The 16224-nt window shown below is 41.8% G+C and overlaps 1 protein-coding gene across 3 annotated transcripts in view; it reads right to left on the bottom strand.

Moving 5' to 3' along the window:
• Window positions 1-51: 51 nt before the first annotated feature.
• Window positions 52-16224, bottom strand: part of zanl (zonadhesin, like) — a 32727-nt gene continuing 16554 nt past the window's right edge. For 2 of the 3 annotated variants that reach the window (XM_049759529.1, XM_049759772.1), the window contains 37 exons: window positions 14662-14797; window positions 14440-14581; window positions 14001-14197; window positions 13769-13907; window positions 13575-13691; window positions 13204-13328; window positions 12601-12746; window positions 12289-12432; window positions 11744-11851; window positions 11262-11431; window positions 10204-10406; window positions 9886-10030; window positions 9561-9811; window positions 9256-9433; window positions 8756-8864; window positions 8529-8623; window positions 8267-8443; window positions 7535-7888; window positions 6817-6914; window positions 6586-6732; window positions 6356-6520; window positions 5972-6099; window positions 5484-5755; window positions 5146-5354; window positions 4849-4993; window positions 4460-4710; window positions 3935-4064; window positions 3647-3851; window positions 3399-3560; window positions 3173-3303; window positions 2647-2849; window positions 2191-2326; window positions 1742-1879; window positions 1280-1376; window positions 857-901; window positions 671-711; window positions 52-328 (listed from right to left, as the gene is read on the bottom strand). In XM_049759529.1, coding sequence (XP_049615486.1) covers window positions 273-328; window positions 671-711; window positions 857-901; window positions 1280-1376; window positions 1742-1879; window positions 2191-2326; window positions 2647-2849; window positions 3173-3303; window positions 3399-3560; window positions 3647-3851; window positions 3935-4064; window positions 4460-4710; window positions 4849-4993; window positions 5146-5354; window positions 5484-5755; window positions 5972-6099; window positions 6356-6520; window positions 6586-6732; window positions 6817-6914; window positions 7535-7888; window positions 8267-8443; window positions 8529-8623; window positions 8756-8864; window positions 9256-9433; window positions 9561-9811; window positions 9886-10030; window positions 10204-10406; window positions 11262-11431; window positions 11744-11851; window positions 12289-12432; window positions 12601-12746; window positions 13204-13328; window positions 13575-13691; window positions 13769-13907; window positions 14001-14197; window positions 14440-14581; window positions 14662-14797 — 5695 coding nt within the window. In that variant the 3' untranslated portion in view covers window positions 52-272. The remainder of the gene's footprint in view (window positions 329-670; window positions 712-856; window positions 902-1279; window positions 1377-1741; window positions 1880-2190; window positions 2327-2646; window positions 2850-3172; window positions 3304-3398; window positions 3561-3646; window positions 3852-3934; window positions 4065-4459; window positions 4711-4848; window positions 4994-5145; window positions 5355-5483; window positions 5756-5971; window positions 6100-6355; window positions 6521-6585; window positions 6733-6816; window positions 6915-7534; window positions 7889-8266; window positions 8444-8528; window positions 8624-8755; window positions 8865-9255; window positions 9434-9560; window positions 9812-9885; window positions 10031-10203; window positions 10407-11261; window positions 11432-11743; window positions 11852-12288; window positions 12433-12600; window positions 12747-13203; window positions 13329-13574; window positions 13692-13768; window positions 13908-14000; window positions 14198-14439; window positions 14582-14661; window positions 14798-16224) is intronic. The other variant, XM_049759537.1, reaches the window with a different exon arrangement.

The following is a 16224-nucleotide window of genomic DNA, read 5'->3' as shown; positions in this document are numbered from 1 at the left end:
TAAATCCCCAGGTAAGCAGTTCTTCATCAAAATAAAAAAAATGCCATTAAAGATCTTTAAAATATATTTTTTAATGAGTTTGGTATTTAGTTCACAAAAAATTCATAAAAGTACTAGTCATTGTTTCATTTACATGTTTGACTGCATAAGTTAAGAAAACAACACAAAAGTGGAGTACATAGAACATTGACCAAAACTATTCCTTTCCATTTCATTTGGCCTGAGGAATAAACTACAAATCACACAGAAAATGAGGATGATTATTATTAATATCACATATTTGTCATGTTGTTTGTTGTCCTTTCATCCATGTTCTCATATGGCACATCTACAAGAGAAATAACACCAAAAATCCATATCAGCTAATGTACTATACGATAAAAAAATAATTAGAAATTAATAAATTATAATTTGAGTGCTTAACTAAGTTGATTTTTATTTACATTTGAAATTAATTGATATTAAAAGATATAAAAATTGATATGCATTTTTTTAAAATTAGAATAAATATTACAGTAATACAATAAATTATTTCAATATTTTTTTTAATTTACTTCATTTTAAAATATAGTAAAAATTTGACTAATGCTAATTTTATATTACTTATTATATTGAAAATGACCGCAAGCCCTGTATTATTAATATGTTGTAAAATATTGATTTTACATACTGTTTGAATACATTTGGATCTCGTGGTCTTTCCTCTTGTTTCTGTGAAGACAATGACAAAAGACGTGCATTAGACGGGACATTTTGCCCATTTTCATTTTCCACTAATACTTAACAATCCAAGATCAATAACTATAGAATGACAGGTAAACTAAAGAGCGGGTTCTTCCCATCGCCGTGCTCTCACCGGCTGTGAGACGATGGCAGCCTCTGAATTACATAACGGTCTGACCTGGAAATAAAAAGCTTAATTACTTAGATTTAATATAACAAATATTGCCAATTAGGCTTGTCCCATTAGGGGTCGCCACAGTCAGACACTCGAATCATTTGGATAGCATCATTATATGCTGCATGCCATTCCCCACACATCCTACCGATTTTATGGTGCCATTTTTTATTCAATTTCAGCTGAATTTATTTTTAATATTACTACTTTTAAAATTCAATCTCATTATTATTTTATGAATATATGTAAAGTGCAATATAATAGTATTTACAATATTATTAAATTGGATGTTTTCAATTCATCTTTTCATTACTGGATACACACACAAACACATAGACAAACACATACACAAACACACAGGAATATAAAAAAATGACTTACTTGTTGACGCTTTTGCAAACGCACACAACGGTGATCACAATGACGACGACGACGGCCACTGACACCAGTACAACAATCAGAATGATCCATTTGGTTTCTGCAAGGAAATATTTGTCATTTTTACACCCCCAAAAAATTGCAATGTACAAAAAGGCAACAATTTGCATCACTCTGTGTTTCCTTACAATTACAATAAGAATTTACAATAAAAAAAAAAACTCATATTGCACTTTCTGTATAATGACACCTTCAATATGATTTTTCTTATATTCCAACATTATTCTCAATTACGGCTATTGTGTAATTGTCAAAGCCTTGGTGCGATAAGATGATTCTTGTAATGTGACTTCTGTCAAAATTGATTCATATGAATACAGTATTATGACGCAATTCTTTTTCTGTGTTTTTTTTTTTTCTTTTCTTGTCCAGCTCTGATCGCGTAGCCCTGGAGTTAGCTATTACCAAGTCCTTCAGTGCCCGTGATGACGTCCTGGCAATTGAAGCCCTCGTAGCCTGGAGCACAGTTGCACGAGTAAGACGCGTTGTTGATTTCGTTACACGTTCCTCCATTCTGACAGGGGCTGCTGAGGCACGGACTCGCTGAAACGCAACACATGTACAAGAACAGGTTTTATAGTCACAACTGGAGAAAAAAAAACATTGTTTGATCTTGTACCTTTTCTGCTTTTTACCTGCCAGATTTTAAAAATTATTTTCTTTTTTCTCTTGCCATGTTTTGACCATTTACCCCTTGAATATCACAACAGAAATGAGATTTTTGCAGATTTTTTTCTCCAAATATTATATTTTTACTAGTGGAAAACTAATGTTAATCTTATTAATTCCAGCTAAAATTTCTTGTCATGATCAATATTTTTTTTCAATTTCAATTTCTCCAAACATGCACGCACTTCTATGACAGTCGCGTTTGTAGTCGTAAATGGCGCAGACGTAGCCCTCCCGGCAGCTCTTGGCTTGGCACACGGCACCGGTGGGGGTGCATTCGCAGGCCTGTGCGCAGTCTTCGGTCACAAAAGTTTCCTTCAGCTGGAAAAAAAAACCCACATTCTCGTTACATTAACTCATGTTGTCATCCGCGTATGTAAAATCAGTTTGCAAACATTTGTTTTCAAATGGAGGGCGCAAAGTGAAAAGCCATCTGAAAAATGAGTACCTTAAATACAAGTGACACAACTAGCCTCTGTCTCATGGTTTTGAATTTGAAAGACTAAAATTAAAAAGGTATATATTCTTTATCCTCTGAGAAGAATCACAAATCAACAAGAATGACTAATATTACTGATTCCAAGTAAATCCAATATTCCAAAAGTAATCCCCGGAATTATGTAATCAGTCTAAGTACTCACTGGGTAGTATCTGTTGAGGAAATTGCAGCCGCACTGCGCATATGGCACGCAGCTGCCCCCGCTCATGACAAAGCCGGGCGCGCACTGACATCCTTCCACGCAGGCGGTGGCGGCGCACTCAGACTGCGCGGCCAGATCGGCGCAGGAGGCCGGGCACGGAGACATGCACGCCGTGTACGTACTGTTGCCTTCGCACGACAGCACTGACTCACACAAAAAGAAAAGGCGAGGATAAGTGCAAGAGTATTAATACAATAATAATAATTTACTCTTGAAAAACAGATTAAAAATGTTTCTTTTTTGACACCTGACTATTCTTGTGGAATGTGTATTAATGAAACTTTGCCTTTTGTCAGACAGTATTCCAATATTGCAATTTTACTCATGTAATATTTTTCCATTTTCCTCCTCCTCTCAATCCTCAACATCGAGTCTTACCCTTTTTTTTAAATTTTTTTTTTTAGATTTCCTGTGTTCATAATTGCTGCGGGAAGAATGCAAATGTCGCTACTAAAAGGTTCCTTACCGCAGCCCAGCTTTTGTCTCCAGGCCCCAAGCTTGACTCCGGCTTCCTGGCAGGCGGCGGCGTAGGCGTCATAGCTAGCACAGCGCAGTTCTTCGCTGCCCTTTTCAGCGCACAGATCAAACATGCAGTCTCTGTGCAAAGAAAAAAAAGATAGTGTGGATTTAAGATTTTCCCAAAACTTGATTTAAAGGAGCAGAGAGCAAAACAGTTGTCGCCGCGGACTCACTCGTGGTAGGCAGCGGGTGGCAAGACAGCGTGGCAGGGGGCAAAAAGACCCACGGCATCAGTTATGGCGCCGCACTTGGTGGAACTCCTGTAGTCGGCAAGTTCGTCCTCGGAGCAGTCTGATGTTTCGAATCCCGAATCTGGATCCATGTCCACTTCTCGCCTGAACGCCACACAAACCGCCAAACACGTTTCTCAGGATGATGTTTTTCTTGTAAATGTAACCAAGCAAGAGTTTTTTTATTGTACCTGTGAAGATGGACGGGGCTTGACGCTATCAAAGCGCTGTAGGGAGCGCGCGCCAGTCGGTCTGTGACCCTCCAGCTCTCCCCGAAGGCGTTCAGGTTCCTGATGATGGTTCCGTCCGGCTTCATGTATTCGTTGGAGCGGATTCCGTCGTAGTTTCCGCACAGCCCTCTGACGGCGTTCTTGTACGTGCTAGGCAGGATGATCTCTGGAAGCACAAAAGTGGAATGTGAAAAAAAAAAAAAAAAAAAAGTGATTGCGGGTGGGGGGGTCTCATTGAGGCTCTTTTACCTGCACGACTTCTGCCGTCGAAGCGCACAGTGAGTCCGAAGTCGGTGGTGAGCTGAACCTGCCTGGAGTTACTGGTGATGAGTAAACCTTCGACCGGACTCAGAGGGGGCAAAATGAGCTCCCCGTTCACCTAAGGGACAAACAAAAACGCTGACTTGACGAACATCATGGAATTCTACCAGTTTTTCTTCTTGCGAAATTAGAAATATTTGATTCCTGCACCAATTCTTAAAACTGAACAACAATTTTATCCTCGCAGAATATTGTGACTGAAAGCTCGTAAATTTCTAGAACTTCTTGAATCTCTCATCTTTCATCTATAAGCACTTCCAACAAGGAATAATTAAAATTCGGTAGGGATAATAATAAAATAAAAATGATAATAAATGTTAACATCACCTCATAATATTTTGTTGTAAAATGAAAAAGTGATCTGCTAAGGTGGATGTTTTTCGACTCACTCAAAGCATAACAGATGATGAAAAGAAGGAAATGGCAAATCTCAGTGATACAAAAACGACATACCAGGACTCGATTGGCCTGCAAGAAGCGTACGTCGACGCCATAAACGTCGATAAAGAGCTGGTCCAGGAAGGACACCCTCCTGTTGCCTCCTCGTCGGATATTCCTGCCTCTGACGGTCAGGGAAGCCAGCGAGCTCTGCGGCTGCTGGAAGTCCTTTGTCAGGACGTACGTGTAAGGCCCCTGGAAGTGGTGCGTGAATCCGTCGAAGGTTCGGTAGTGAGGATCCCCCGACACGCTGCACTTGTCGAATTCTACAGAAGGATTTGAAGGGAGGAGAGTAATTTGGTTTGATTTTTTCTTTTACAATATTTCAATGCTCCAACTCAACTAACGGAAGTTCAACGGTAAGCCTTCGTTTCCTTTTCAAAGGAACAAAAACGAGGACTCACTGGCAGGCTTGCAGTAGACATCTCCGAATTTGTCCAGGTCGCAAACTGAGTTGGAATCACAGCTGTGCTCCGTGCATGAGACCAGGCCGCCGAGGTTACAGGTACACTTGGAAACGCATTTTGCACTCAGCCATGAGTCTCCCACCTACAAAAGAAAAAAAAACATGCAAGGAAAAAGTCAATATATTGCAACTTTTTTTTTTTTTTCTCATTCTAATTGATCTGCATCAGCATTTTTCTGCCAATGCAAATTCGGAGAATTGTCCTGCGGACTGCTTTTGCCATTTGCAGACTTACGTCATGGTACTCGTCGTCGGAATCCAGACAGCCGCATTTTTCCAGAGGCACACACTTGCCGTCGCTGAGGACAAAGCCGGCGTTACATTGGCAGCCCTCCACGCAGGTGGTGGACGGCAGGTGGCAAAAGATGGGGAACAGGTCCGAGCAGGTAGGGGGGCACGGGACCGTGCAGTCCGAATAGTGGCTGTTAGGGGCGCACGGCAACGCTACGAGAAAAAAAAAAAAAAAAACAATCATTGAAATGTATTTTTTTGTAATAGTCATCTTTCATTTGGTGACTTCTTTTTTCCGTCAATCTTCCAATGTCATTCTTTTTCCGCCCAAAGTGGTCTTACGGCAGAAGGTTTGATTCCTCCAGCTAACGGTGACCCCGGCGCTGCTGCAGGCCTGAGCGTAGGCCTCCACGTTGTCGCAGAGGGTGGCCTGCATGCCGTTGTATTCGCACATGTCGTACACGCAGTTGCCAGTGAAGGCTTCGGGAGGCACCAGAGAATGGCAGGCCCGGAAGCTGTCTGACATGAGCACGCTGGCGCACTGGGACTCGAACGCCGCCTCTTCCTCCGCCGTGCAGTTGGGGTGCACGTCGGGCCGCTTGTCAGGCTGACAGCTACGACCGAAAACAGACAAACGCAGCGGCACTTTAGTTGAGTTCAGATCATTGATAATTGATTTGATAAAAATCCTGAATTGTTTTACCCCCAAAAAAAGTAAATACATATAAGTTCATCTTGCTAAAATGTTTATTCCTCATGTCTCTTATTTATAAAAATGACTTCTGTTATTATTTAATTAATCATCTCTAAACTTTTAAGGATTTGCTGACCCGGGATCGCTGTCTCCTTCAGACTTCCAGCTGTTGCCCAGTTGGATGACGTCCTTGGCGGGTTGCTTGTCGGGTTTCAGGTTGTCGTCAGACGAGTTGTGGTTGTAGTTGCCGCACATGCCGCACAGCTGACAAACAAAGCAGAGGCAAATTATCTTGCGTCACAATTGCGATATACGGTGCTTCATATATTTATACATAAAAAGTCAGTTTTAAGACTGGAAGGGTAAAAATTTTCAGGCAAAGTTGAATCTTCTGATTTTTTTTAAATCATAATATTGAAGCTATTTTCATCAAAACTGTAACTTCATTTATTCACAATTGGAATGTCTTTTCTCCTAAGCGACTTTAAAGATTTAATTTTCCATCTTTTACGGTACGTACCTTATTGAAGTATTGCCCGGGTACAGTGATTTCCAGGTGATGAACGCCATCAAATTTGACTTGGAGACCAAAGTTGGTGTCTAAGAGAATGTAGGCACCGCTGCTGATCACCTTCGCCCCGTCCGTGGTCACAGAAGTCGGCGTTCGGACCCGTCGACCGTTAACCTGTGGGAATGGAACGTGCTTGAAACTTGACCGTTAAAGACGTGTGACGTGCCGCGCCGCCTTACCAGAACTCGGCGGCCCTTCTGCAGCTCAATCTGGGTGTCGTGAGGCAGGTAAACCTTGACGGAGCGGACGTAGGAGGCCTCCGGTTGGCCGCGCTCCTCGTTTTTCGCCACGATTCGGAAAGGGGTCACCATGGTGGGGTCACATACCTGATGGGAAGACGGGAGAAAGAAAGCCAACCGTCACATTGAGCGCGGCCTCCATTTTTGAACAGAACAAAACGGGAGTGGTACCTCGACGAGAGTGTAAGTGCAAGTGCCCATGAAGGTGTGCATGAGGCCATCAAAGGTGTAATAGTGAGGGTCTCCAGCCACGTGACACACTCCTTTGTCTGAGCAAAGTAACACAAAGAAATTCTCACTTTCAATCAGAATGTCTTATCGTTTTACAAACAGTATTTTAGTCAAAATTAAATTTTTGTTCAGGACTTGTAAGATTCCAAATTTACAACTGCTTTTCCTTTATGGGAATCAACAACTTATTTCACGGAATTTTGCAACATTTCTCGTGAATTCTTTTTATCTTGCAGAATTAGGAATCTTGGTTAAAAAAAAAATGTCATTTTTAAGTCAAATTGTGACCTTATTCCCCAAATATTAGAAAGTCTTCTCCTAAAATGTGTGACTTATTTCTTGTAAAATTACGATTTTATTTCACACAGACCTTTCTTGTAAAATTACAACTTTTAAGAAAAAGGAAAAAAAACATTCTCACATTGCCGCTTATCTCATAAATATGCTTCTTATAATAATTACAATTTTATTATTGTAATATTAGGATTTTAGTTCGCCAAAGTTGGAACTTTCCTTGAAATACTACGGCCTAAGATTTTTTTTCTCTCATAATACAAGTATTTTTCTGCCACTTTATTCTTGTAACATTCCGATTTGGGTTTGATATAATTCCCTTCAATGACATGAAATGGTAACTGGACTTTTAGTGATGGCTCACCTGTGGAGTGGCAGTCCAGCACCCCCTCCAGCACTTTGCACTCTTGGGCGGGGCTGCAGCGCCACGGCTCGCAGGTGACGTTGTGGTTGCCGTGACACTTGCAACGCTCCGAGCAGTCGGCATCCGTGAACCACGTCCCGCCGACCGGCCTGTACTTTCCGTTCTCGTCGGTGCAGCCACACTGGCTGAGCGGCACGCATTTGTCTCCGCTCAAAATGAGGCCGGGGTCACACACGCATCCCTCCACGCATGGCTGGTTGCAGGGGCCCTCCGGGCCTGCCGGATCCTGACAGCTGGGCTGGGCGCAGGCGGACCCGCACGGCGTGTAATGACTGCCAGTGGGACATTTGAGAGCTACGTCGGGAGAAGGAATAGAACGTTACTTGCAAAAAGATTTCATATTGAGGCTATTTGCCTAAAATGAAAACTCTGGAGACTACGTCTAATATTTAAAGTATTTGTTGCAAATATTTTCTCATAATACTGTGACTTTACTCAATTATCTGACAACTTTGCCACTTTTATATATATATATATATATATATATATATATATATATATATATATATATATATATATATATTTACGTATATATATTTTTTTTAAATGACATTATTTTTTTTGTCATAAAATTGTTACTTTTTAAAATAATGATGTACTAACTGGCTTTTTTTCTCGTGAAATTGTGACTTTACACATGTAACATTTGTTTACGAATCCGCCACGACTTACGGCAGAAGGTGTTGCTCCTCCACGCGATGGGGACTCCCGCCGCGGCGCACATGTCGGCGTAGCTCTCCACCGCCTGGCACAGGGCGACGGTCTGGCCGCCCGTGGCGCACATGTCGTACACGCAGTTTTCCGAGTAAGGCTCAGGGGGGACGACGGAGTGACACGGCTTGAAGATACCTAAAGTCGGGACAATTTATCGGGATGTTAATTATGAAAATGAGCAAAATTCTTAATAAAAAAAAAAAAAGGTTAGCGACATTACCTTTTGGATCAGCGATCATTCCGCAGCTTGTCGGCTTCTGCGCTTCCTCCACCACTTTTGGGTCGCAGTCCTCCTGGCCGCCACTGTTGGTACAACTGGACAACAAGTGGGAAGGACATGCATCATCTTCAATATTATAGCAAAACCCAGGAAATTTACAATTGGCTTTTTTTTTTTTCCTGTTTTTAACCACACTCCACCCAACACACACACACACACACACTTACTCAGGCCTTGGGTCAGGAACCTGCCAGCTGTCTCCCAGTTCATTGGTGGTGGAAGCGGGCGTCTTGTCTGGTTTCAAGTTGTCATCTTTGGGATTTCCATTGAAATTTCCTGTCCCAAAATACAAGCTTGCGTTTTACAGCAATATTGGATATTCCCGGAACTGGACTTGCAAAATTGTGACCATTTAATGTTGAACTACGATATTAGTACTTTTTTTTTGTAATGCTAACAACTTATCTAATGTATACTTACAACTTCACCAGAAAGATTGAGATTGTATTTCTCAAGATACTGTGACTTCTCTTGCTCAACTACAACCAGATCTTCTATCTTGATGACTTTTCAACTTTTTCAACTAATTCATGTGACATTCCGAATGTTAACATGATCTTTTTGCGGTAACTTTGGAAATTACCATTAGCTTGTTTTTCTGCTACAAATGATTTAAACGAAGACCAAATAACTGCACCACCAATATGGTATGAATAAAAATTCTTACCACACATTCCGCACAGCAGGCCGTTGTAGGAAGTGGGCACGGTGACGTCAGCATGGTGGTTACCATCAAATCTCACCCTCAGGTGGAAAGACGTCTCCAGGACGACAAACTTGCCACTAAAGTAGATGTTAACGCCGCCGATCCACGCAACAGGTGGGACTACCGCCGTCCCGTTTACCTGCAGGCCACATACACGCTATGACTAACTTGTGCAAAAATAGCAAAGCTGCTTCAGTAAGAGCAAAAGTGCGAAAATCATTTTACGTCTCACTTCAGTTGGCAATATTAAAAATGACAACGTGCACCTGGACAGTCCTGCCCTTGCCGAGGATGACGGTCACATCGTTCACTTGGATCACCACAGCCTTGACGTAGGAAATTTTCTTGTTGCTGCCCCTGCGCTCATTCTGGGTGTCCACGCTGAAGTAAGGCAAGCCGGATGACGAAGCGTTGCAAGGCGTGGTCAGCGTGTACGAGCAGGCTCCCATGTAATGGTGGGTGCGTTTGTCAAAGGTGGTGTAGTGCGGGTCACCGGATACCGAACATATGCCATTTCCTGTTTTGAGATCAGTCAATTCAGATTCCCACACTAGAGATGTACCCCAAATATGAATTTGTAACATTGCGTACCCAAAGGACGGCACTTGTACTCTCCGTCGTGTAGCTGGCAGGTCTCGGTTGCAGCTTGGCAGCCACTGTTGGAGCAGTGGATCATGCCTCCATCTTGGCACGTGCACTTCTGCTTACAACCCTCCGAGTACCAGCCATCGCCCACCTCGAACACAAAAACATCTCTCAACGTGCATAATCATGTGACAGCATTGCCAAAATATGTGTGAAGAGTTTATTCTTAGGAGCATTTTTCTTGTAATTTAGATTAGGTAAGTTTGAGTGCAACAGATTTTTGTAGCGTGTCGAGTGTTTCAGTGTGTGTGAGCACCAACTTACGGGATGGTACGTTCCAGCTGGGTCGAGGCAGCCGCAGTCTTTGAGTGAGACGCACTTGTCGTCGCTGAGGATGAAGCCCGGGTTGCAGGCGCAGCCCTCCACGCACACGTCGCCGCAGCCGGGGGCTCCCACCATGCCTGTGCACGTCTCCGGACAGGAGCTCACACACAGCGAGTACGAGCTGTTGGCGGGGCAATCTAGGGCTGCGCGGTGGAAAAGGCGCAAACACAAATAGTGTCATGAGTACCTCAGATGCTTAATGGCAACAAATCACTGGCTGTACATTGTGCCCATGCCAAAAACTGTCAGCTGCTAATGTCACTAGCCAGTAATATTTTTCCTCATCTCATTGCGTTAGAATGTGGCTGCATTTTGGATTGTATTTTTGTGTTGATTTATTTATTTATTTATTTTTGAACAGATATTTTACTATGTATGCTTATTCAAAAAACAAAATTCTATTTTACAGTGATTTTATTTTACCATACTATATTGTAAATTTGGAATGTTTGAAGACATTTAAGATATTAGTACTACCATTACTTTTAACATACTATAGTTTAATTTATTTGTTTTAATGCTGATATAAATATTTATTTACACATTTCATGATTTTAAATCATATCATTTGTTATTTATTTAAAAAAATTTAAGGGTACACACGCACACCCTCTCCAACAAATATTTATTTATAGCTGTATTTAGATATATTTTTAATTGTATTACGTACATATATGTAGTGCTTTAATTTGTTGTAGTATGTCTTGTAAGTTTTACACAGTATTACATATAAATAGGAAAGTAATTCCCCCACTATATCACATACGAATTTTACGGCTTGAAACAATTATTTTTGTATGCCATTACTATTGACATTACATATTTCATATGCATTTGATGCCCTTATTTTTATTTTTTTTTGCTGTTCAAACACAATTACAATATGTGTTTCAAGAAGTTCTAATATTTTTTCCAGCGTGTTTTAAGGCTGGGAAGTGTCCTCATTATCAGCCCATGTGTATTAAATATTAATTGTCGATTGCTTAATGACGACTTACGACAGAAGTGGGGACTCCTCCACTGGTGGACTTTGACACCGGCACTGTGACAGGCCTCCGTGTAGGCCTGGAGCTGGTCACACAGTTCCTGCTGCTGCCCGTTGAACCGGCACATGTCGTACACACAGCTCAGGAAGAAGGGGGTGGGATTCACCACATTGACACACTCCCTGAATGAGGTGGGGGAAGCGCAGATAAGGCCCAAAATCCAAAACGTGATGCAAAGGGTGTGTCTGTTTTACTGTAGACCAGAGTCCAGCATGTGCAACAATAATGCTAATCTGATTTGAGCGATATGACGATAGGACGTGTACTAATCTTTATAGGTGGATGATGATAACCAAGGTTGCGCTTTGAATTACAGAACACACCCAAAGAAGTAAAAAAAAAGTCATCCTGACAAATAAACTCAAAATGAATGTATAAAATAAATGACCACAATCAACAACGACAAAGACAACTCTGCGAGGTAAGCAACTTACCGGAAGGGCCCCGTTGTATCGTTGAGTTTTCCACATTTCTCCGGTTTGACCACCTCGGCCTCGAGTTTGGGATCGCATTCCGGGTCTGGCTTGGTGCCTGGGGTACACCTGAATAACCAAATCAATACAGTAGGAAATACATCAGCATATAGCGAATGAATGAATGGAATCAATCAATCAAATAAATAAATAAACAAACAAAGGTCACTATGTCATAACAAGATGTAATGATAAGCAAATGAAGTCTAAAAAAATTCTAATATAAAACAATACAGGAAAAAATATAAAGGATAATAAACTAACAATTAGAAGAAAAAATAACACTTGAAAATAGCTATAATGTTGAGAAGTTATGTTATACAGTCCTAATAACTCCTGAAAAGAAGGACTAAAAATATTGAATGAGTTGTCCAAGAATGAAGTTGTAATGCTACAAGAAAAATGCAGTAACGCAAAATAATGTCATCACGTTGCAGTAATTTCTTGTTCATGTCAATTAGGAACTCTTATTATTGACCATCGTATTTCCTAATGCTCAAACTTACGAGTCGTCTTCATCTTCTTCCATCTGCCAGCTGTTACAGAAGTCATTGACGTTAGCGACGAGGGCGCCATCTGGTTTGGTGAAGTCGTTGTTCGGGTTCCCGTCTAAGTCGCCGCACAGGCCGCACATCTGGTCTTGATAGGAGCTGGCGAAAAAAGCAGGCTTAGGATATAAAGACATTGTCGCACGCAGATGGCCAAGTGCGGAAATGAATTTGAATAATAATCAAAATTACATCAGAGGACTAGCAAAACAAAAGGTCATTGAAAACTCATTCGGGTTTTTATGGGGGGTAAAAATCCCACTGACCAACCTGGGTACTGAGATCTGGGCAAAATGGTTTCCATCCCAGCGTACTTGGAGGCCAAAGGACGTCTGCACCGTGACATACTGACCGGCACGACTGATGATCACAGTGGGAGTCGGGGAGTGAGGTAGCGCCACACGTAGTCCGTTCACCTGTGAGGATGCAGCGAGGAACAGAGCAAAACGTTGCTACTACGCTCTGCTCAATCACAATATTGCCATTTGCTATGATATATTCTTTTACAAGTACTTTTTAAAAAAATACTACAGCAGCGCAAGTGTATGTGTTCATCAAAAGCAGGACAGCAGTTTTATTCCTAACATGCTAAACCACTGACAAATTACGTAATTTGAAACATTAAGCTTAAACTGAAATATAAAAGCTTGAATATTAAAAGATATGAAGGCTACTAATATAATTGTTGAGTGGTCAAGGAGATGAGGGATTTGTGGGATTAAAGCAGGAAGATGAAGAAGACAATGACTGAGATGCAAGAAAACTAAACCGGGATTAGCGAAGCAGTCGGCGTTAAGAATAAAAAGGTCGGTCATGAGAGAAAAAGCAACATGTAGGATTTGGGTGTATTGGACTCCGGGCTGCCGTACTGACCAGGGTCCTCTTGGCTTTCATCAATGTCACAGTGATTCCATCCACTGTGATGTAGAGTTTTCGCAGGTAGGACACTCCCGGTAGCCCTCTCTCTTCATTCTTCCCTTCCACTGAGAACCAAGGCCCTGCACCAAACAAATAAATCACTGCATTTCATTTATAAAAAATGACAAAATCATTGATACCAAAGTAAAAAATATTCAAAACATACATAGTGTATATATGTGGGTAATTTATGATGTGTAAATAATTAAAATTGTTGTTCTTTGTTGTCTGAAGCTAAATTTGTTTGCATCGCATTTTTTCTTCATGAAAAGTATTGATTTTGGAGTTGCGATAATTCCACCCAACAGCGACAATACTGTCCTTACCGGTGTTATTTCTGCAGGTTCTGGCCAGCGTGTAGGTACAGGTGCCCATGAAACTGTAGAACCTTTTGTCAAATGTGTTGTAGTGTGGATCTCCGGAGATGATGCAGTCCTGTGAGCCTGCAGGGGTGGGGGGGTCTTGTTTCGTTCCATAACAAAAGCTAACGTTTCGAGGAGTAGTGTCTAAGGTTACGCACCTGTCGGATAGCAACCCAGCTCCCCCTCCAGGAGTTTACACTCATGCATTGGGGGGCACTGAGACGGCTTACAGGTGACCGAGGGTGCGTCACATCGACACTTCAAATTACAGTTCTCAGCATAAAACTCCTCTCCAGGCTGACAGAAACACACCAAGAATACACCAATTAGGTTTTGGGGTGTATTTATTATCACGGTACTGTAAAAGGTTGCTTTTTCATAACGCAGTACCTGATAATATTGGCCGTTGGTGTGTTTGCAGCCACACGAAGTGTTGCTGACACATTTGCCAGCACTCAGGATGTAACCGGGATTACACACACAGGACTCAGTGCACGGTCCGCTGCAAGATGGCGGTTTGCCTGAACACGTCTCCTGACAGGGGTCCGCGCATGGCTCGTAGTGGCTGTTGGGGGGGCAGCTCAACGCTAATAAAACAGGAAAAGAGTTTCAAAGAGTTTTTTTTTTTTATATATCACAGTCGCAATTTATAAGATCTACTACTACACAAACTAAACGGATCTCTTTGTTGTCTGCCGTTAGGGTGACGAAGAATTTTATGGCATAGTTCAGTGTTTTGTCGAACTTTTATTAAGCCGTGCCTCATACTTTATCACCTTAACAAAAATGTAACAAAAAATACAAATAGTTCGGTTGTGTGAAAACTCACGACAGAAGGTTTCGTTCCTCCAGGATCCAATGTCAACTCCGCGATCTTGGCACTCATTAGCATACGATTCGATGGCTTCGCACAAAACAGGCTTGGCGCCATCCAATGCGCAAAGGTCGAAGACGCAATCCTGGAAGTAATTCTGAACACAAAAAAAGCATATTTGAAAGTCCCCACCATAATCCAGACACATTTCACTACATCTCAGTTGGGGAGACTTACATTGGGGTTGACCTTGGGATGGCACACAGCAAAAGGACCGTTCTTGTCCAGTAGCAAGCCACAATATGCAGAACTCTCGTAGAGGTTCTCCTCTTCTTCGTCACATCCCGGATTAGTGATGTTGGGCTTCTTACACCTTTTGGAACAAGAGCAACGTTTCAACTTGGGCTGGGGAATCAACCAAAGTAGTCAACACTTTTTGGTGCCTTTATATGCTTCACCCTTCCCAATTTACACGGATAATTAGAAACCAAACTGCTAGTGCATAATGCTATACAGTGACCCCTCGCTACTTCGCGTTTCGTTTATCGCAGCTACACTACACCGCGGATTTTTTTTCCAAATTAAAAAAAAAACATTTAAAAGTCAAACTAAAACTTCTAAATTGAAGAAACATGTGTCTAGCCTTTAGGACAGTGTAGTATTACTCCAAATGTTCGTTTACATTCCTTTAGAAGTCCGTTTTGGCGTGTTAGCACGATCGCGAATTAGCATCTTTCCGCTAACTCGTTAGCCTGCCCAGTACTTCTTGTTGGTGACCGTACTTCGCGGATTTCACTTATCGCGGGTGGTTTTTTGAACCAACTAATATACTTTTAGAACAGTCTATTAGCACCCTCTTTTGGTGGAAAGTTGACACAGTTGTCAGAGAGTTTTTCCACAGTGTACAAGCCGCCACAGTAATACATGTATTTGACATAGTGTTCAAATTAACCACTTACAGCGCGATTCGACCGTGCGCGGTGCCAAGGTCATATTAAGTCCGTCCAAATTCGTCCCGGTTTATTCAGTCCATGGAGGCTCCGTCGAACAAGCCAGCCGGAAAACCACGTGTGATCCGGTCGCGCGAGATGTGACGTCATGTTGCCGAAAAGGCCAATTTTGTCACAATTAACTATGGTTTTGACACCCATCCTACTAATTTTAACACAGACTCGGGAGTCAATTACCCATGAGGATATTCGTGTCGTGACGTATTTATCTGTTTGAACGGCAACAATCAACCCTAGTGATCAGTGCAACTAAGGTAACTTATTTTTAATTTACCATTGCTAACGTTGTTACCCCAGTATTACTAGTTGGAAAGTACTGCATGGTATTTGGAGACAAGATATCATATTAAGATGTGTAATGGTTAGAAAATGAACATCATTTGTGTTGAACCGCAAGAATGCTAAACTTAGCATCGCGATAGGAGATTCCTTATGTGTGACGAGATGTAAATTTGTGTGGGGAATATGTTTCACAAATCAACAAGAATAAATTGCAGGCCAATTATGGTTATGGGCTCACTCACGATAGCAATAATGGCATTCTTGGGGTGGGTAAGGGGGATATTTTATTGCATTTTATTTTATTTTTGAAGATATTTACTAATGAGAATACAGTAATCCCTCGTTTATCGCGGATAATTGGTTCCAAAAACCACGTGCGATAAGTGAAATCCGCGAAGTACGGTCACCAACAAGAAGTACTGGGCAGGCTAACGAGTTAGCGGAAAGATGCTAATTCGCGATCGTGCTAACACGCCAAAACGGACTTCTAAAGGAATGTAAACGACCA

The sequence above is a fragment of the Syngnathus scovelli genome, chromosome 1 (assembly GCF_024217435.2).
Source record: "Syngnathus scovelli strain Florida chromosome 1, RoL_Ssco_1.2, whole genome shotgun sequence".
Lineage (NCBI taxonomy): Eukaryota > Metazoa > Chordata > Actinopteri > Syngnathiformes > Syngnathidae > Syngnathus > Syngnathus scovelli.
The sequence above is the reverse complement of the archived record's forward strand: the minus strand, read 5'-3'. Positions and strand labels throughout refer to the sequence as shown.